The 22895-nt window shown below is 37.0% G+C and overlaps 1 protein-coding gene across 8 annotated transcripts in view; it reads left to right on the top strand.

Moving 5' to 3' along the window:
* SLC4A10 (solute carrier family 4 member 10) overlaps positions 1 to 22895 on the top strand; it is a 165418-nt gene that overhangs the window by 53585 nt on the left and 88938 nt on the right. For all 8 annotated transcript variants that reach the window (XR_012995707.1, XR_012995706.1, XR_012995708.1 and 5 more), the window contains exon 2: positions 10326 to 10407. Coding sequence is in view for 3 of the 8 variants with exons in the window: in XM_076342761.1 (XP_076198876.1) it covers positions 10326 to 10407 (82 nt within the window). In the remaining 5 variants the exon portion in view is untranslated. The remainder of the gene's footprint in view (positions 1 to 10325; positions 10408 to 22895) is intronic.

Below are 22895 nucleotides of genomic sequence, written 5' to 3'. Positions count from 1 at the left end.
GTTAAAGTCATATCAGTTGTTTCTAACTTTTAGCTTGTTTTTATTGTCAAATATCTTGACTAGTCGTGGAAGCGATGATGTTTAAAGTTTCCAGATTACACAGCAGGCAAGCAATTTGTACAAGTCTAATTCTTAGATCTCTGAGAGGCAGGAAGACCAGTTGAAGTACTATTTATAATTCATATTTACCTTTGATTCTTTGGCAGCACATTTCAAATTCCTGAATATATATCTTTACAGTGCAGTATTTCATTCCCTGGGCAGAAGTGATGCACAAGTAACTTCAAACTTGGTATCTGAAATCTGTTTATTTGCCCTGTTATTTCTCAGAACACATTATCAGTTTCATTATCTCACTTTTTTTCCCCCTGCCCTTCCCCCCCCCCCCCCCCCCCCCCCGGCTTCTGCACTGTTTACTGCTTTTCCTTAATCCCTGTGTGAATTAATTAGACTACCTGAACTTTCAGATAGCAGATCATATCATCAGTGGCTTGGAGGATATAATTATTTTTTATCTTCTTTTTGAATAGCGTGGCTCCTAACTGTTTTCTCTGCCATTGTCCTCCCCGGTCACCATGGTTTATTGATGGCTTGAGACAGATAAAGAATGAGAGCAAAGATAATCAGAATGTCATTGTCTAATTATGAGATGGAGAGTTTTTCTTGTCTTACGCTGTGACTATATAGACAGTGCAAAAGGTCTCTTCATTTCTATTGGAATAACTGTTCATTTGCATGCAGCAGAACATTTCTGGGTGGTACAAATCTGTGTTTTTCAATCACATCAATTACAGTTGCCTTGATAACAGTGTCACTCATGACATTAAAATCATGTAGATCAACCTAAATCTTTGGAGATGAGAAGTACTGGGTCATCCGTTCTGGATTTTCTGCTGAAGTTACTCCCTGAAGATATAGATGATTTGGGAACTCTTCAGACTAAACCCTACATTTGAATTTGTACACTTTGGCCAAGAAAGACTTGTCAGTTGTCTTCAAGGAAGTTATTTAAAAGTTTCAGTTTAAAAAAAACCAAACAAACCAAACACAATCTTCTTTTCTCTTCTGGAGGATAATAGATCATATAGAAGAAAACTCTGAAGGACTACAGGGAATCCAGTTTATTCTTTGGGCATGCAACAGAAAATTGTATGGCATTCTAAGTTAATTTTTTCCTGACAATGGATGACAAAAGGGCCATACTATTTTTTAACACTTCAGTTAGATTTGGTTCAGTCAGGCTACCTTCACTGCAGGTAGAGCAACAATATTACTAGTGTTGGCAAACTTACTTGGAAGGTTAGCAATGAGTTTGGCTACATAGGAATGATCACACTCAATCAAACTAACAGTCCATCTAGTTTACTATCCTGTCTCTTCAGATAGTCCTAATCGGACTCTCATAAGTCTCAATGATTTTCAGCCCATCTTCAGTGACAATCTACCTAAGATCTTGCTTATCCTGTGGAAGTGCCCATCTCTTTGCATTGACTTGAACAAAAGTTCATGGTGATGTCATCTCTAGTTAAGGCAACTTCAGTTAGGTGCCAAAAGTTTTATGGAGTTAATCTGAGTTTAGAATATCTCTGTCCTGGAACATCCTCCCTGCTGCCTTGATTAATCCTTGGGTTGTGCTTATAGAGAGTGTTTGTTAAATACAACTGAAAATTGCGGGTAGGTCTGAGAAACAGAAGCATCACTGAACATTATATTGGTGTTTCTGAGAAAGTGAGTTAATTTATTATTGGTCATGCTGGCTTGCAATGTCAAAAAAAAAGGTGATGTTTTGAACTATGGTTGGCATACATTTGTATGTAAAAGATGCAGACTCCAGACTACATCATTTTTGTGGCTGTAAAGGAAGAGAAAAAGTCCTCTCTCCTGTGTTGTAGCTGCTGTTAAAACAGGTTCTGATAAGTTGGTCATGACCTCTTTTCTTCTTTGCACTTGCTACTTCCACGAGTAGCTGTTGCAAGAAGACTGCCTTCTATGATTCTTCTCCCTGACCCTATTTCTAGGTAGAGAAATCCGAAAACATCATCTTTTCTGAGGCTGAAAGCAGATCCTTTGAGATGGGAAGTATATCCAACTTAAACCCCAACATATCCTACTGCTGATTAAGAAACTAGCAATTAACATAATTTACTTTTTTCCATTTGCTGCCCAGCAGCTAATTTCCTATTACATAGTGGGCTAAACTCAGCATGTTTAACTTCTAACTACACCTAAATAATGCTGTTATCCTGGCTCTGTCCTCACCTGGCATTGGGCCAAGAGAGAGCCCAGACAAGCTAAAAGTAAATCTCATTTGGGGTTTGGATAAAGTCTTCACATCCATCTTCATGCTGTTGGACTTCTCTGTAGTAGTTGACGTAGCCATTGCTATGAAGCGAGAAAAGAGGATTTCAGCTAATGGGACTGCACTAGGATGACGTAAGACATTAGAATAATAACCACAGAGGAAAAAATAACCATGCCTCAGCTTGAAATCTGTGCTGTTCTCTCCTCCATAACAAATTTTAAGTATTTGACAGTGTAGTAAAGGAAAATATTAAGCAAAGGGAATAAAATCTCAGTCATACAGATGTGACCCAACTTATACATCCCTTAACTAACAGCAAGGAACACTATTTATTCAGAATTCTGGCTGAGACTAGCATTTAATAAAGATTAGCTTACAAATCCAGCAGATGTGATATGATAGGAAGGAAGGGGAGAAGTTACGAGAATCTTAACATGACTGAAAATGTTCAAAGGAACACAATAACCTAAGTGCCTTGTTCAGATTTTGTAAGGCGCTCACGTCATTTAGGCATTCCTGATAATTTTATTCTGAGGCATACAAAACATGGCCAGAATCCAGAAAGAATTTAACAGTTCATTATTTCATTATTATATCCAATGCTCTAACAGGTTTATCAAGCGTTTTGAGTGGGAACATTGGTGATCCATCCCTCTGTTGTCCCCCCCTCTGTTTTGTTGCTGCAGCTATTAGTACAACCGAGTCCTTTTACTGGTGGGAGAGTGCAGACAGAGAAGGTGGGGCATCTAGGTACTGCAACAAATTAAGTTACTCTTTTGCCTTGATTTTCTGTTTTACCTTCTTTAAATAGAAATCCTGTCTTCAGTTGGATAGGTGTATGAAGAATAGATAAAGTAACATATTTGCCTTGCAAATGTAAGAAATGTATTGTTTCTACATAAAATGGCTATTCTAAGAAAGAAGATTCCTTATCAGATGATAAGGAAATGTTTTAGTGATTATGCATTCATTTATTCATCAGTTCATAGTGGCTGTATTGTGCATAATGGTATATAACCAGCACAGGATGCTTCAATGTAGATAAACACAGGAATTACATATATTAGTGAGTATTTACTTGTTTGTAAAACTGCTTTGTTTTATTCATGTGTGCATTTTCTGCTTGTGTTTGTCTCATTAAATTTATAACAGCAGTATGTGCTTAGATTTAACGTCTGCAGTGATTATCTATGTTTATATGTTACAGGAATTGCATTATTACATTAAACGTGTGCTTAGTCTCAGGTCAGTAGCAAATCAGTTCTTTGGAGCCAGTGCTGATTAGTGCAATTTTTAGCAGCGTTGCAGAAGATGGCATTTCTTTATTGAGTCATGCTAAACAGTATCTTGGCTTTTGCTATAAAAAGAGAGAAGAGGGAAAAAGAGACAGAGAAGGATGCTTTTATGCATATGACATGCAGCCCTCGGGAAGATGCAAATCTGGAATGAAAACTAATTGCTTTCTACTTTATTGCATAGCCTGAACTATGTGGAGTAGAGCTGACCAAAAGGAATACGTACTTTATGTTAACTAGTAGTGATTACTGCAGAAAGCTGCCACTACAATTAGAGGGACGCTTTTAAAAATAATTCTTCAGATCTTACAGAACAGGCCTTATTACATTATAAATGTGTTTTGATTGGGTCTTCCTTGATAGGTGGATGGAGGGGAAAAGGATGATATAGTGTAGCTAGTGGAATAGAAAAGCAATTATATTTCATCAGAAAGATAAAATTCACTGTACTTTCCATCTCAAAAGATTGCTAAATATGATTATATGTAATATAAGCAATTAAACACAATAATACTGAAAAAGGTTGGGTTTTTCCCCCCCGTGCTTGTCTTTGGAAAGAGAAAAGAATTGTAGCATCTAAATTGTGGGCATACACATTGTGCATTAAATCAGTTTTGTGTGACTGTGTCTGCTCAAGGACAGTTTAAAGGACAAAGGTGAGCATGGCAGTCACCAATGATTTGCCTCCTATAACAGCGAGGCATCCATCTACATATTATAACACCTTTTTAGCCATTTAGGTTAATTGTCTTTACAAGATATTTCCAGTACGCTCTTGGCAGCTCCTGAGTTCAAATAACTCACTTTTCTATATCTTTAATAATGCCATCTTTAGGAAATGTCAAGCTGAACTTAACCAAAATGATCTTAAAGACAAATGTTGTGTAATGGGTCTGTGAAATAAATACAACACAAAGCAATAATGCTGGGATATCTTCAGACTGAGAAGGCAATCATGGTGTGTATGTGATGTCTGGATAAATGTTTAGAATTTCATTACAGACCATTTGAAAGGTGAATACACAAGGTTTATACCACTACCTTTATGATAAAATATATAAACTGAAATTAATATATTCCAGAGTTCTATCTTTTAAGTAATTATTGATAATATAAAATAACTAAAATAATTTTATATTATAGCTTTCTATTGTTTATAGGAATGCAGTATTTAATGTTTTATGCTGACAGGCGTTCCTTAGTTCCAGATGGCATTTGAGAATTATGTAGGTTGTCTAATCATCAATAAGTGGCTTATATGGAGAAGTAATTAATACCATGATTATTTTTCTTATGAGTCAGCAGGTGTGTCATATGCATAATTTCTCGTGCGGAAAAAATCAAAATGGCTTCTGCTCTGCTATATATTTTACAGAAAGGAAGATGCTGAAAAAGGATTCTTTTTGGTTGTGATTTGTGCTGTCAGTGTATTCAGAATGTAATTAGAAAGGGAAAGGTTTAACCTGAAGGTTAAAAAACCTGAAAAATTTTCTGGAATATTAATACTCTTTGTAGCTGATTTTTGCGTTGTATTTCAAAGAAAAGTAATCATCCAGTTTATTGAAAACACTGACCAAATATCAGAGACAGAAAATAAATGTATCCAAGCGTGAAGAAAATTAGATAGAAAGAAGGATTAAGAAATAATTTCTAGTTTTCCATGTAAAATGAAAATTTTAATGTTATCCATTTTGACTTGTCTGTTCAAAATATATTAGCACCAAATATCATACCAGTGGAGCAGCATACCTACCAAGGGAAGGACAGTGAGACATATTCATTGCAACGATTTAATAATTTCCTATTGTCCTAACAATTTCCTATTTCCTAATGTACATTTATTGTTATACTATTATTTCGTTTACTGTAGCGATCAGCATAGATGATCTTCAGTTAATGTTTGTGCAATATTCAGGTAGCTTTTATGATACATGCAACAGTGTCTTTTAAGATCATGTATTGGTTTTCCTTTTTTAGTAAATACATATAATAAATGTATAGATAACTTAAAGTCTGTGTATTGTAACCTGAACTTTAATCTACCTTCTTGTCATCCAGACTATGAGGAACATGCCCTAATTCCATCATCCAGAAATACACTGAAGTTCTACAAGTGTATGTGTCTACATTAGCACATATGTATTTAAAAATGTCATGCCTTTGTATGGATCCACCTTTGAAAGGAGTACTTTCCTCTTCTTTCCACTCAATCATCTACCACACGATGAAAGCATAGACAGTTTATAAGAGCTATAACGAAAAACACCCGAAAACGTCTGTCATAAATGATGTTTCTCAGCTTTTCTGAATGTGTAGTTTCTCCGTTAATTAAATTGATCCGAGGTGTGGAAGGGCAGTGCACAGTTCCGGGAGGTGACAGGTTTAAGGATCAACCTCTTTGCAACACGTTATGAATCGCAGTTAGGGCTGTATCATAGCTAAAGAGGATCAATTTGGGAAGCTTTCCAGGAGGTCATTTATCTAGCTTTGGAATATCCTGGGTAGTGAGCTTTATCAATACATGGGTGGAAAGGGCACTTTAGACATTAGTTTTCGCTCTCTAAACCATGGGCCTTTTTATTCCTTCTAACCAATACACTTACAATTCCTGGCAACAGCTGCAGCCTCACTTTATACTCTGGTAAGCAGGTCGTTGGTCTAAGGGTTGAAAATCAGTGCTCCTAGCACTCATGGTGACCTTCTTCCTTTATGACTGCATACCAAAAAGTAGAAGCCAAATGTCTTTGAAGGTGCTTTATTTCCTTTTAATTTTGTTCAACTTCAAACATATGTTTCAATGTCACAACATGCGGTTGCACCGTAAAGGATGCAGAGGACGACTCTACTGTCTGCTTTTCTGTACTCACCACTGTGTTTAAACTTCTAGTATGAAGAGACAAAAATAGTAACAACTGTATTTATAAGACTCTTTCATTAAAATAGATTTTTTTTCCTGTGAAATACGTGCAGCAGATGCTGCTGTGTGGTGAAGGTCATTTCAGCATTCATTTGGAAAATGTAAGAGGTGAAATCCTGGACTGAGTAGAGTTGCTGAGCCCTGGTCTCTAAGGAGCTTGTGGTTTCCACGTGAAAGCCTCAGCTTTTTCTTACTCTTTTATCCCAGATACATTATTTCTTCTACTGTGTGTTTGCTGATATTTTATTCTTTAGGGAAATAGTTTTGTGCCTACATTTTAGGTAAACCATTGTGTGGTAACTATATAAAACCATAAAATATTAACAAATGTAATTAAAAAGAGAGAGAAATGTTAGGTTGTTTATAAATATATGACAAGTTTATTGCGCTCTGATTACAGCTTCACAGAAATGTAATTCCACTGGCTTCTGTAGCATTGCTTTTGAATTAGGCCAACAGAAAGTGAGCCCAGTATATTTATTTTTATGTAAACTTTGTCCAGTTAAGTTGTCAAAGCTGTGCACTGTAAAACTATTACAAGGTATTAATATACATTGGTTTGATGTAAAAAAAAATATATTTATGCCTAAATGTTGATTTTTATCAATCTGCTGTTTCCTATCATCATCTCTTCACGTGGGTAAACTGCGCACTTTCCTAAATTGAATGACTTAGGACTTCTGTAGTGCTTTACAGTTCTGAAATGCTGTGTGAATATTAATTATGGCACAGAGCAGCCCAGTGAGGAAGGTAGATAAGTAAGTAGTATTATACCTATTTTACAGATGGGGAAGCTGAGGCACAGAGATTAAGTGCCTTTCCCAAGGCCACACAGCAAGTCAGTGGCAGATCCAGGATTAGTGCTCGGGAACTTCCTGGCTCCCTCTCCCATGCTTTAAGCAGCAAGCAACTCATTGCAATAATGGACAGTTCCAAGGACTCGTACCTGGTCAGTGTGTCCGCACATTTGTTTGCAGACTGCTGCAGTATGTCAATATGGTTTGAATACCTCAGTCCTAGCAGATTTGTGCACTGTGTAAAATTTCTGACCTTCATCACCTTCAAATGGGGTGAAAGGAAGAAGTGGTAGAATTCTCACATAAACATGGCATGGCTGTGAAAAACATTTAGTTTTCATGACTTACTCTGATCCTGCTTGAACCGATGGGCAAAACTGCAGTGGATTCATGGCTTTGAGGATGTTAGTGTGGAGGTTGGTGGCTGCTTGGTATGTTAAAAGTCATGCAGAGCATGAATTCTATCTTCCATGACTGTCTTATGGTTAGTCTTGCCTTATAGCTTCAGCTTCAAACTCTCATTTATTGCAACACTTAAAAATAATAATTTCATAGTTTTCCTGACATGTTACTAAAAAGCAGAGCATTACCAACTGAAATGAAGTTTCTAGTCTCTAGTCATCATGGGAAAGTGGAGTGGATCTGCCACTATTTTTACTTGTATTGTGATAGCGCTTACCTCCAAATGAGATTAAGACCTAATTGCACTAAACTACTAGTGAGCCCTTCCCTCCCTTCTCCCCTCCTCCAAGGAAGCAGTACAGGAATCAGAAATTTCTTCTAGACTAAATGCAGTGTGACTCTTGTACTGGCAAATGCAAGGTGGCTTTCATACCGTTCCCTGGGAAGTGAGAGTGTACAGTGCAAGGCCTGTTTAATTGGACTTTGCTCAGAGTTTGACAAGTGAATTGGCAACAACACAATACTCCCAATTAAGCTGTTTTTCCCTGTAAAATTAATGGAATAAACCCACTTCTGAGAATAAGGCAAGGCTGAGACTTGCTGTGACGTTACAGGAAGAGGAGGCAGGGAAGAAAAAGATTGCCAGAAGCTGAAAATTGAGCACATGGGAAAGGAGAAGTCAAAGTGTATGAGCATATTTTGATAAATATTAATGAATTAATTTGTATTTAGTTTACTTAGCTGATCTGTAAAGGCTTTAAACTGTCCACAAATTAATATTTTCCCCACTGTAGAATTTCCCCTAACGTTGCTTTCATAAGGCCTTTTCAGGATCAGTAAAATACTGATGGCTATGTCTTATGCTAGAATAGCACTACTTCTGATGTGGCTGTAACACTTGCCCTTTGGCATCCTGCCTAACCATTCACCCAGGGGCATGGCATCATGCCAGCATGACAAACACACCCAGTTATGTCTAACTGCTTAAAATAATGGATTAATTTTACCTAAGATGATCAAACGGTTTGTGCGAAATTATACTGCCCTGGTACATCTTAATAGATTATTAGCTAATTCGAAATTATTAAAAGACAAAACAGTTTCAGTAGAAAGCCTTTTCTCATTGTCAGATTTTAGTTACATACTGTTATCTGTGGGAAAGCTCTAATAAAGACACTGTAACGCTCTCGGTCTCTCTTTAACAGCCCAGATGCTTGGTGCTGACACGTCCCTAGGATTTTTCTATATAAGATAGCTACAGCATGACAGCTATTTTTAAAAAAGAGAGGAGCCTGAAACAAAAACTTATATCCAGAATGCACGACATCCAGCTCTAGATGTGAATCTTTTTGCTTGGGGCATCTGCTCTTTAAGGAGAGGTGCTCATGTAGTTTAATTTCTTGTTATAGTCTATTGCATTCTATATATAGATACATATTTAGCATATAACGCTGGTATTCAAATCCCCTTGCTTCAGACTTTCATTAAGATACCAATTTTATATATTGAAATCAAACAGTTCTAGTGCTAATATCACTTACTAAAACCCTTCCGCTAATGACAAGTAAATATATATTCATTATATATTAATTGATGTTTTTGTATAATTGATCTTTTCTTCATCATCATCATTTACTGGAAACCACTCTATATCATGTTGTGAAATATAGGCTGTATTTAGCAACTGTTTTTTTTACAATTGGTGATGTCAAACTCATAGTGAAGCCAATATTCGTTTTAGCACAGCATCCAGTGCCCTTGTTGCTGAACTCCCAAAAGATTTATTTACTTAGGGAAATGTGATTTTTTTTTTTCATGTCAGAAATGACCAAAATCACTAATTTCTGTAGCTTTTCTTAGCCTGAGCACAATACAGTAATTCATCACATAGTACATTTACAGTGCAGTAGAGAATACAGTTAAAATGCATGTATGACCACAGTAGAAAATTAAACATGAAATATATGTTCCTGAGGAAGAACAGCTTTTCTGTGTTCTGCTATTAGTGTGTGCTATCTGCCTTTATTGTAATTACATCTTGGTGTTTGTAAAGAAAAGCAAAAGCTTTACAATTCACCAGTAAGTGAAGTCAGTTGTTTTCATGGTATTAAAGTTTTCTTTCTTGTCATATTGTCACTGAGTATCATTCTCTAGCTTTGCCAAAGTATAGGTAGTGTTAGTGCTAATAATTTGGGAATTCTGCATGTAGCTCAGTATACTGGTCTAAAGACAAAAATACATGTGCAGTCCCTTTCTTCAAGAGTACAAGAATAAAGCTGCCTCAACCAGATGTTTCTTCTCTCATCTCTTTTATTGTCCTATTGACTAATGTTTTTCTTAGTTCCCAGTAACCAGTGTTTACTCATCATCTTGCACGTCTTAACAGGAGAACTTCTTCATGTCAAAGTTAGCTGTAATAATACCTCAATAAAAACTGATGCATAAGGAATAGATTTTAATAAGGAAAAGTAAATTCTTAAAAACTTTTTTGTTCCTGAGTAGGAAGAGTAAATAGATAAATATTAAAAGCATCTTTGTTTCATAGTGTTGTACAATCTTGCCAATAGTTTCAAATGAGAAGCAGCTTACCTGTCCTTTTTTCTGTTTTGCAGAGAAATGATGAAGAGGCTGTTGTGGATAGAGGTGGAACTCGCTCCATTCTCAAAACACATTTTGAAAAGGAAGATCTAGAAGGTGAGAGATTATTTTTCTGTGCATTACATTGTCTCTTTCTTCTGAAAGTACTGAAATGCAATTCCAATGTGGAAACACTGATTTGAGCAGGGATGCAAAAGTGAACAAGAGAGTAGAATCTCATAATGTATTTTAAAAAGAGAAATATTACTCATTTCTCACAGCGGTGCTCAGATACAGATCACGGCGGAAGGAGTTTGCTAGTTTTCAGTGATCTATAATCAAGTCCTGTAAACGTGCATGTATGACTTCAGAGAAGTCTTTCTACCTTTAAGTTTCCAAGTACGTAAATGCAAGCAGGACCGATGATTTAGTACTTATAATGGCTTCTATACTTGCTTTACAATCCTCATGTAGTTGCGTAGCCACATCTTCAGCTGAACAAAAACGTTCTGGAGTGTCACAGGTTGGACAGATACTTGATAATATACAGTGCAGAAACCACCTAACATCACCATGTAGAAGAAAGTGAGAAGTTGTGAGAACTGTCTTATGATATTGGCCTAATAATTCAGATAGTCTCTGAAAGAGTCGCATTTCAGTTTGTTTAGTGGATCCCAAACTTATTCTGGTTACTACTGTACTTAAACTCTTGTACTGAGGTGTGTGACCCCCAAAGTCATAATTATTGGATGAAACTGAATTTCTATTGCATATGATATCCCATCTCTGAGACTGGAACTTGCTCATTTTAATTGTTAGCTTCTTGTGGTGGGACATGGAAGGTTCTTGTCTTTGTCATACGGAGCCACAGGAACTAGCCAAAAAGAAATACTAAGATCTGGGGTGTATTTCAACATCCTACATCTGAAAAGTTACCTGCCTCAGGTCTAAAGAGAAGTATCTCCATCTGTGCATGAACCTGAGCTTTCTAAATGCCTACTCTTCATCATAATTTTTTTTCCATTTCTCTCTGGCTGTATGAATTTTGTATGCTCTGCTGCATGATGGCCATATTGATGATTTCATATGAATGTCAACATGATATACAGAAACTCCCTGTTACTGCTTCCCTCAGCAGTGCCTCAAAAAGCAGACATGGCTGCATTTTGAAAGGAGCCTGGCTGTGTTAGTCTGTATGAGGTAGTCTCTCACAGAAGGATGTAAAATGTCACACAGTGTAGCATGTATGAGGTAGGTAGCTCTCTGCTCAGTCTGGGGCAAGTCTGAGCCCATGCAAGGGTAGATCTCAGGTAAGATGTTTCCAGGGTGGCATGTAGGGTTTTGGAGTCTCCAGGGGTAAGTGGCTGCCAGTGGATCAGGCTGGCAATGACAATTTTGTACTTAGGCACACAACCCCCTTTTTTGAATCTTGCACTTGGTCTTCTGTAGTCTTCAGTCCCTTGATCACATCCTTGGACAAAGTGAAACTGTTGTATCTGGTGTCCTTAGAGAAACACCTGGTAGAAGAATGGGGGCTCCCTGCTTTCCCTTCTCCATGATCCTGACTCACAGAGGTTTTTTGTGGGGTGAAGCTACCCAAAAAAATGTCCTTTTGCTGAGTCATTTTACTGATGATGGTAAGGTGGCATTTTAAAAACAGACAACTTCCTGGAGAATGACATCTTTAAGCTCAGTCACATGGAGTGACTCAAGTGTTAAGGCAATCAGAATTACTATGATGTTCCTCATGTGACTACATGGAACCTAAAGCCTCATCTCAAAATGTGTGTAATTTAAAAACTGTATTTAATTACTATTTTTCCCCACCATCCTATATGTGTAGAGTTGCTCCTGTGAAATAGCAGTGAAAATATTCTTTCAAAAATCTGCTCCTAGGATGTTATCAATAGAAATCGGAACATGACAGTGATACCCCCCCAATCCTTCCATCAATTTAAATTGTTTAGAATACTGAAAAATTCTGTAGTTAGCCAATAAGTCTGCTTTTCTTTAAAATCATGCTACTTCATAATGTTCTAACAAAACAATTATTCAGTGTAGAATCCTTGATAATGCAGTTAGCTTTCTCAGATAAATTTCATGTCCACTCTAAGATCAGATCAGTGTGTCTTTAAATAGATGATCACTGCATCCAGAAATACCAAGTGACATAAAAAGATTTGAAGGGATTGTAAATTTTAATATCCAGTTGCTGTTAATAGCATGTCCATTTGTTTTGCAGCACATCTAGGCACTTTTCCATCTGGAAACAGTGGATGTGACTCACAAATGTCACTGTCTTATTCTTATGCAATGTACATTGTGTTGGGTTTTGCTGAAAACTTACCTTTTTCCTAATGACATAATAACTATAAAATAAGAAATTATATAATCAGGTGCTAATTGCATAGCTTAGTAAAAATCATATAATTGATTAATATGTATCATGTAATTAGCTCTTTGACAGACATTTAATTGGGCTTATGTTTTAAAAATGTAAATAGCTAGTTACTGAATATTCTAGCAAAGACTAGTTTTGACAGGGTTAATGTTTCAATAGCACCATATCAGCAACATTTCAAAAACTGCAATTCATATGAAGAACTAAAGGTTGTTTAAATCTGAAAATCAGTATTCAATTTCTTCTGAATAAATCTTAAAATTGTAAGTGTTTTGCTATTTTTTAATTTTAGACAGTTAGCATTCAAATGTCAGAAATACTGATTTAAATGTGTACTAAAATTTCCATCTGAAATTTCTTGGCCCAGCAAATACTTGTATTTGCATATTTTGGGGCAGCCATTGTGCAAATATATTGCAAGTACATATCTTGCTGAAAGCATGAAAATATCATGGTGATTAATGCTGCCTGGAAGAACATCCACAAGACCAGAATTTTGTCTCAGTCTCTCTAGATCAGTGTTTTCTTTCCCTGAGCAGTATAGTAAAAATTTGGGGACATAGGACAGGAACTGCAGTACTTACGGGGACAGAAGAGACGTGGTGCTCGTCTTAGTGCCAGTAATGATACTTGCAATGTGTACTTCAAATTTTATCTTTTTACTTAAGCTTTGTAGTGCTTCAGAGGTGGATTGTTTGCAGAGCTTTGGCACTCAGATTTTCAGCATGAATGATTTTTCCACGTAATTCATTTTTCCTGAGTTGTAAGGTCAAGATCAGTCACTAATACCGAACAGGTCATTTGTCTGACTGTTGGATTAACGAAGGGACAGAGAAAGCATTTCTAAAAGCAAAACAAGAAGCCTGTCTCCCCTGGTTATAATAACATATTTTGCATGTTATCTTTCAATGTGTGTACAGACAAAATTCCTACTCAAAATAAATATGCTTTTATTTTTATCAGTGGTGGAATTCCTAAATGAGAATTGGGCACTGATTCTGGATACTAAAGTGCTTAATTGCAAAAGGACAGGTTGTACATGTACCTGTACTGGGAGCAGGTAGGCAAGTTTTCATAAACAGATGTGCGCATCAACAAACAGTTGCACTCAGACAGCTTACTCCCGGTTGTTGTCTCTGGCTGTCTGCCATTGCTTCAATGCATGTTCAGTAGTAACAGTTTTCTGACAAAATGGATATACCTACTTTATCTCTCGTAGATTAAAAACATTTGGATGTGTCTGGAGATCTCGGATTCTCTCAGATCACGTGCTGAGACCTTTGGACTATACAGATATGCAAGAGGATTGGCACTAAGTGCACTCTAAGGTCTTTTGCTTATGCCCACCATATCAGCTGAGAGTGAAAATGACTATTTCATGCCCGTCCTTGCTAGAGGTGGTCAGCTGCAGATCCTGGATTTTTGTGGCAGGATTTCAGAACCGCTCTGGGTATTACTGTGGCCTGGTTTGAGAAGCAGCTTCGATAGGGAGATGGCTGGAGATAGGATTGTTAGGTGGAGGTCCAGGCATGTATCAGGGTTGAATTCTGGCTCTGTTGGAGGAAGTTGCAAAATGAACCTTGATTCAGAGAAGTCAAGATTTTGCTTAAGCTTTTTACATTTCATACATTTTATCTGCCTAAGTGGTGTGGGAAAAATTTGTCTCATGGGAAATCAAGTTTGCCGTCTTTCATGTCTCTCAGGACACATAAAACACCATATCCAGTATATAAATCACTGTACATCAGAATACGCATTCTGACGCTTTTGACAGAATTTAGATTAAGTGGACTGATTACTGAAAGTCACAAAAGACTTCAAGCTAAATTAGGAAATAAACATCACTAGTACAACACTGAATATGATGCAGAAGCTGAGGATTTAAACTTAATAAACCAAAAATTAATTTGAAATGTTAGTGTGCTTGTAGAGATGTTTTGTATTTAACAACCTGCATGAAGCTTAATTTTGATAGTAGGTGTTCTGCTGACCAAAAAGAGACATCCCAGGGTATTTAATCATTCTCCTTTAAAAATGGTTATTTTAGTTATTATTTCTTTTTAGATTTGTTCTAGCTTGTGACAGTAATTTAAAAATTATTTTCATTAAATTTTGATTATATACAGTTAGTGTTAATATATGAAAAACTATTGTGATTGAACTCTAATATCCATATATTATTTAGTAAAAATCTGAGCGGCTCCAGATACTGAAATAGGCTTTTATTCCCAGAGACTGGACATTTTTTACAGAAATAACATAATAGTGGACCTGTCTGCCACTGACATTATTTACCTGAAAATTAATAGGACCTAGCACCTCACAGGACTGAAAAAACATAAATCTTATTAACCTGCTGGCCTTGATTCAGCCTTGCCCCCATGTAGAAGCAAGTCAGCTACTAATTCTGCTTGGCCAGACAGGAACATAGACCAAGGTCTCCCCTCCCTTTGGCTGCCAGGACACTACAGCGTATTGCAAATAATTTGTTACCCCATCAGTACAGATCCCCTGCTCCAAGCTTCCTTGCTTCTGCTTCCCTTGGGTGCCCTGTTCATCCTGATGTTCACTCTGACCTACCTCATGCTCCCTGCGGCAATGTTCGTTAGACTTAGAGGGGTAGAATATAAGTTGTGGAAGTAAAGAGTTGGAGAGAGATTCGAGTTAGTCTATGCCTGTAATGTCGGATGAGGTTGTATAGCTGTAGGTCTCTACAAAAAGGTCTCTTAAAAAGAACCATTTTAGCTTTACAAGCACAGAATTGTTTCATTTTGTTGCCTACCAGGTATTACATGCTCTAGCTTGTTCCGTTTGTCATTTCTAAGGCACATCTTTCTGTAGTGCCTCTCATCTAGTTTTGTCTCCTTTTTCCTGTGTCTCTCAATATTCCTTGAGATCTCACTTACTTTGCTCCTGAGCTGTGCTTGCGCTCTTGCCTTGGCAATCGCCTGGTTTGGTCCCTTTGCGTGGGTCTCTTGTTCCTTCCCAGGTGTTCCCATGTTTGTGGGAAGGTGGTTCACCTTGAAGATTCATGAATAACTCTGCAGGGCATTTTCACAAAATCTCTTTGAAAGTTCACATGAAGAATAATGAAATAATGAAAGCAAACAAGTTATCACATAGTGTTGGCTGAATGCCACAGTCTTTTGTTGATCATAAGCTTTGGGTTTTGAAGTTTGACTTTGCTCTGAGCTTCACTGACAAGAAACTTTTTTGATATTTGTGGGGACTAATATTTCCAAATATTTCACCTTATGAAATTCTGATAAATGAAATTGGCATAAACCAACTTGCCATTGTCGGTGAAAGCTGCAAAATTGCAGCATCAGAAGGCAGAAACATTCAGTTTTTACCATACAGTTGTGCTAGTACTGAGTTTGCTTTTTTTTTTTTGCTTGTTGCTAATTTAGAAATATAGGTCAAATTCTTCCCTTCAATAACCACAGTTTTCACTTTCCATCAGTGGAAAGTGTGTGTATGTCTGAGAGGGTCCTTTTACATTCTGTGTCTGCTTACTTTTATTTTCTGTTGTCTGGCAAGGTCTGAGACCTGATCTTGTGATAGGACCGTGCACACAACACCTCTGGACTGCTCTGGAGCAACGTAGGGAAACAGGGAATGAATGTAAGTGCAGTTACAAAGACTTTTTAGCCGAGCCGCAAACTGGAACAATGTTTTGTTAAAAGGAGAGATTTGTTGGGAGGGCAGTGATTGATTTGGGCTCTTTAAAAGTCCTTAACTTTAATGACTTCAGTGAGATGCTCTTATCCTCCATATTCAATATGTCCTTAATGCTTTCTTGGGCCAGGGATATTGTTTTAATTTTTTTCCTATATAGTTTCTGTTGTACTTTAAGCTAGAGCATAAGTTACGTGTATGATCTAAAAGATTGTGAAGGCTTTCTTGTCAGTTCCTCCAAATTACAGTGTGGCAAAAAGGTGAAAAATGTTCCTTGAGCAAACCGTAACCACAAACAGCAATGTCAACTGTTGGTTTAGGAAGCATTGCTTTTGTCCTTTCTGCTTTCTCTTTAGCTCTGCCTTCCTGCTGCACTACAATGATGAATCATGAGTCATGTGCTCTCTACTCCTACAAAATTCACCATAATCACTTCTATAAGGAAAAAGGCAATTTTTTTAACTCTACGTGGACTGCTTGTTTTCTGTCTCTACCTCACTGTTCATTTTTGAGAGGAGGGAAAATTGCATTTGGTTCAGCTCTAGCTGGCAATGCATAAAAGAGGCTTCAAGGCACTGAGTGTTTTCTAGAGGAGGGAGAAACCCCTCCAGTCCTGCTGAGGTCAGCAGCCATTTGAGACTTGGCTCGAACCGCTGGCAAAATACTCTGTCTCAAGGCATCTTGACTTGGCAGTGTGTTTCTTTAGTAGGTCACAGAAGCCTGCCTTTGCTCTTTTGGAGATGTTCCAAGACCCATCTGTTCCCTTATCTGCCCCCATCCGTCATGCCCATGAGCAGGGATTTGAAAGCCTTGGTCTCAGCAGGTGCCTAAGGCAGATTCGGATCATTCCAGGTGTCAGGCAGCACAGGCAGATGTACCATGAGCACCTCGTGCTCACGTATGTTCAGATCCAGGACAGTGACTTTTTATGCAATGGGCATCAACTGGGTTGGTTCACTAAGGAGCTCTTAAAGTACCCGCTTGAGTCCCACATGCCTGGTGTAACATGGAGGTCTGTGGAGCCTCTGCTGATGGGGAAGTGGGAAGGTGAACGTGCTTCATATGTGTGTTCTTCCTACCAAATGAGTGTGTGTCTTCTGTGTTAAAATTGTGTTTGGAAGGAGAATGGGAGGCACTGTGGCAAAAATGTCTGTACTCTTGGCATTCCATTAAAAAAATCTTAGTTTCTCTAAATTAAGGGAAACATTATAATTCCTTTCTCTCCATCTCCATTTTCCCTTGCAATGTCACATCCATTCAGACAATTGTAATGGGATTTCCAGAAGTTCCTAAGTTAAGTCATCAAGCACCATAAATTATAATGGGATATATGTTTTCAAAGCTTTAGAAATCCCACTACATTTCTTTGCCTTTCCATTTATTTAATGAATAAGATAGGTAGCTAGGACAAGCTGCTGTTTTAAAGACCCAGAATGCCAGGTTCTGAAAACCATTTTTAGATGTTACACCTGTCATTTTCAAGGGCTGTGCAGAAAATATTTGCTTTTCTGAGGTTGCCTTTTTAGATGGTTAATTTGCTGTTGGGTTCTTAAAATAAAATTTAGGTGTAAGGAAGAATTTCTTTTTTGGAATACAGTAACCCCAAACAACCCTTGTACTTGATTTTTATTCTGAGAAATGTCTCTGCAAGATTTATTCATATTAATAATGTATATTTCATATCAGTCTTTTCTAGGACAAAGAATTCATACCTCCACAAAGTGGAGATATTTACAGCACAACACACATTTTCTTCAAAAGTTTAGGGAAAATCTTGATTTTTACATATGCTTATATGTACTTTCATCTGCCTGAAAATTAAATACAATTAACAGGATCCCTTTTAAATCTTTTATAATATAATTTGGATTTATTAATGTAATCCTGTAAAAATTAAAAAGAACACTTTATAACAAGGGTCATTATTTCTTTAATCCCTAAAATATTTTTACTTAAGGAGTGTTTTAATGCTTCGAAGGTAAACCACAAGGAGCCAAAGCCTCTTATGCTATAAATGCGTAGATTTAAACTAACTTTATTTTCTGGGTTTTGTTTCCCAGCCATGTGCAATTTGATTAAGAACAGTCTTTTTTTAAAAACAGTATTTTAACAATTTAACAGTGGACTTCTAGCATTGTATAAAGGTGACACTGCGGAGCAGATCAATTCAGTGTATTGCATTTCTTTAATAAGCTTTCAGATCATAAGTAATCTTTGTATATTAATGTATTTTCTCAGAAGTTCAGTTTTCAAAAATGATTTGCTCCTAAATCCTAATACTGAAAATATTTATGCATGTGCTTATGTTTAGCTTTCCTAGTGGCACATCTGGAACAAATCAACATTTTAGTTCAGAGTGTGTTTTTGCAGAAACAAAATCATAGTCTTTCCATGATAAAACTCTATTGATGTTAATGTAAGGTTAGTTGAAAAAGCTCAGGAAGACCAGATAAATCCTATGGGTCACTGATATCTAAATTAATTCTGATTTTTAAAATTATAACATAAATTAAACATAACATAAACCATGGAGAGGAATAAACCTCTCTCAGCATAGAAATTCTTTCATTTATTTTGAAGTAAGAATTAGCAGGAGAAATCCTTTTTGATCTATTAGATGTACATTTTTTTCTGAGAAAGGACGATAGGCCAAACTCTTCAGTGTGTCCAGAACCACAAATCTGCATGTGTGCGCCTGAGTGCATTTTATCTGTATATGTTTCATGGACCTGATTACGTGTGGCTATCTGTGCATGTATGCACAAAATATCTTACAACGTATCCACCATCGTCCTTGGCTGAGAGGTACAGAATAAAGAAATGTTTTAAGTATGATTTTTCCCATTACAGGACAGTTCCTCGGAAGAGGGGAGAAGCAAACCAAACTGACTGACTAAACATAGTAATAATAAATTAAACTGTAATTGACCACTTCAGCTGTTAATATTTTTTGCAAGAAAACACAACCATTGGAAAAATACAACTGAAAAAAACTTTTCTGTAAACATGGAACAAAATGTAGAACGTTAATCCATTTGTAGATTTTTGACTAACAACTTTAGCCCTTTCTCAGGTGATGGGACTCTACAGCACACGGTGCACAGTGCAGGTGGTAACACTGTGCAAAAGTGATGCCCAGCATGGTATTTTTGAAGACTTGGCTTTAAAGAGTTATAAATCCATTGTTTGTTATGCTCACCTCTTAAAACCGTGAGTAAATTCTGTGTGAGAATGATTGTTAGATTGTACCTGATGTCGACAGTATGTGTACCCTGATGTAACTTACAGTTGTTACTATTTCCCATACTTCAGTGCCTTTGTAGCCTTGCCAAAAGAATGAGAAATTATGATCTAATTGAGCGAGGCACTGTGCAAACATACAGCAGAGCAGAATTATTTTACAATATTTAAGTAATACTCAGACATTCTTAGATGGCATCCTCATGAAGTAAATAATGAAACACACAGAAAAGCTCTTAAAGATAAGTGAAAGAAATGCCCTTATACAATTAATTATAAACTATAAGAAACAAATCTGAATCCTGTTGGATATCCTGCAATTGACTTCAGCCAAACTGAAATTATACATGTTCTTTCTTTGGAAAATTTAGTCGGTTTAACCGAGATGTTACAGTAAATATAGGTGCTGAAGGTAGAAAAATGTCTGTAGTTTTTTGCATTTTGAGGGAGGAAATGTGCTTCCGTTGGTGTCGCTTGGGATTTCACCATTGATGTCAGTGATGTTCAGGAGCTATCTGCAACCTGTATTCGTGTTATGCTGGGTCAGAAATCTTCTAATAACTGCTTTTGTGCTCAAAATGACACAGTTTAGCGGATTCTTGGGACTTGCTTATGGCAACAGGAATAAAAGCAAATCCTCTTCAGATCCTCTTGAAATGCAGAATTTTTGGTAAAAAGTTGTTTTGGAAAAATACTTGTTTTAGAATTGTGGCTTAAAGGTTCATTTGGTATTTCTGTTAGAAGTTTTATATTAAGCAGAGTTCTTGTTTATTCTCATCTTCAAATTATTCTCACATTCAAATAACGTAAGTCTTCAGGGGAAAAAAAAAAATCTGTTGAAGAACGTCATTGGAACAGGTGTGAATGTTCCTCTCCAGAGTAAGGCAGCAAGAAATTGTCTGTCAGAGGAAGCATGGTGTTTCTGCCCTGCTCTGTCCTGGAGACTGCAGGGGAGCCTCGTGGTTGGCATTCCGGGCTTGGGAAATTTACAGAGCTCACTGGAAACTCTTCTTTAGTAATGTCTCAGTCAACTTGTACAGGAAAAAGTACCTTACATTCTGGGCACTAGTTTATAATCTACCATCAAAAGGTTACTTGAAGTAAGGTCATTTTACTCATGAGATTTCTTCTATCTTTCCTCTTTTTTTCCCCCTGCTTCTATCATTCACTGTCATTTTGCCAGCGGTTTAGCATTCATTAATTTTTCTTTTGTTCCCAGCTGGTCTTTTTTTGCTCCACAGTTGTGCTTTTTTAATAAACCAGAACTTCTTAACTCTTTATTCAGATTTTTTACTTTTGCTTTTTGCTCTGTCATTTTTCTATAGAAAACTATTCCTTTTCCCCTGTCGATTTCTTTTTTTTCCTCTTATTTGCCTGAACCTTGTTACAAGGAACTAGATTCCTCTTTATGTTTATTGAAATTATGCCTTGGTGGAACTCTGTCGGCCTCAGTAGGTTCACACAGAGGAATAAAATCCCTTTTGCTTTTTCCTGGTTATCCATTTCAGTTTCCAGGTTCCTGTTTTCTTTTCAGTGTGAACTGATTCTATCTGTATAGGGAAAATTGTTGTATTCAGACAGACATGAATGTTGTGGCATTTTAGGGCCTGTTTCCCAGTTTATTGAATAAAGAACAGTCTGGACTCAAGTCCTGCATTCAGCCCTGGAAATTAATTGAAGTGTGAACCTGAATCTGCATTTCCTGATGCAGGTACACCCTGAGCATTGAAGTGGCACAAAACTAGGATAAGCATGCCCACTTCTATCACAAAGCAGCAGGAATGTATTAAATTACTAAATTAAAAAAGCAATCTATTTGCACCTCTGGAAATTATTAAAGTCTTAGGAAGGGTAACCCCGTTCCTTTCAAAATGTTTTGGTTTTTTTTCTACCCAAGGAAGGGGACAAGGAAGTGTTGAGTACTACATTACTGCTGTCCTTCAGTATCTTTTTAATGAATTCTTTTTATGGAATACATTTTACCTTGTTTCATCCACCACTGATTTTAATACATTTGAAATACACCAAAGGCAGCAGTTCTCTTTAAATAATTTCTTGGGTTAAATGTAATAAGCAAGAAGAAAGCGGTATCTAAAAAATAAATAATAAAAAAAATTTTCAACTTGTGGCCTTTGTTTCAGAAAAATCTCCTGACCCTACAAGAATAGTCTCCCAAAAATTGATGCTTCTGCTTTCTAGTCTCCTCTACATGAATCAGAGTTGAGGAAGTAACTAGTGTGGTGTCCAGAGCCTTTTCTCCAGCTTTTTTAGCTCTGCCTCTGCAGTGAATTCTGGTCAGCCTTGAATTTCTTTGATGCATTGTGACAAATACTGCCTTGCTGTGTTTTCTGCCCCCGCTGGAGTCTCCATGGGATTAGAGATCACGTGCTACCTTAGTTTAATGTTCTTGACCTTTTTCAGATGATTGACACTGCTGACTGATTACAGCAAAGCAGCAATTATCCACTAGCTGTGTTATGCTCATTTCAAGGAGAAAATAAATGTTATTTGAGATGAGTAATCTGGACTGTGTCTTTCTGCTGAGTAACTGTAGGAGACCTGCCTGTAGTGAGTCATGATTCCTTTCCCATTTGTTCTGTTTTGTGGTACTTTCTGCACATTTCCCCTGTGCCTTCCCCTTTCTAAATGCTTTACTGTGCTCTGATCCTGTTAGCCCACGTAGCTAAGAGAGCTAAATCTTTTGGGCTTGATCAGCAACATAAAATTCCTCAGGCTCAAAGGCTCAAAGATGGTGGCAGGCATGGCAATGTGTACCTTCTTATGTATTTAAAAAAATAAAATAGAAGAAATGAAAGCACCCTAAGGTACTAGCAATGTATTTATGATGTGAGCACGTAAAGTTGTATAGGGATTTTGCAGTCTAGCTTCCATAGCGTTTTATTGTTTTTTCAGTCTCTCTCCCCCCCCCCCTTTCTTTTCTTTTCCCTTCAGTGAATTTCCCACAAGAATTCTGTCAAGGTTTGGCTCATAAATAGCAATGACTTTTTTAAAGTTCCTGTATACACAAAGCAAACAGCAACTTTACCAAATGTTCAATGCAAAGAGATCCATGTGTCTGTTCATGTTACTGTTTTGGAAGACATTTTACAGAACACCTGTCTGACTTTAATGAAAGTTCACACACAGAGATGCAAATTTGAAGGAAAAAAAAAAATCTGGCACTGAATCATAAGGACTTCAATACTGGGATTTTGTCCTGTATCAAGGGGTTGTATATCTGCGACGCTACATCATAATTATTGTAATCAATAATGTTATGACTATT

The sequence above is a fragment of the Aptenodytes patagonicus genome, chromosome 6 (genome assembly GCF_965638725.1).
Source record: "Aptenodytes patagonicus chromosome 6, bAptPat1.pri.cur, whole genome shotgun sequence".
Taxonomy (NCBI): domain Eukaryota; kingdom Metazoa; phylum Chordata; class Aves; order Sphenisciformes; family Spheniscidae; genus Aptenodytes; species Aptenodytes patagonicus.
Note: the sequence above shows the minus strand (reverse complement) of the source record. Positions and strands in the feature narration are given on the sequence as shown.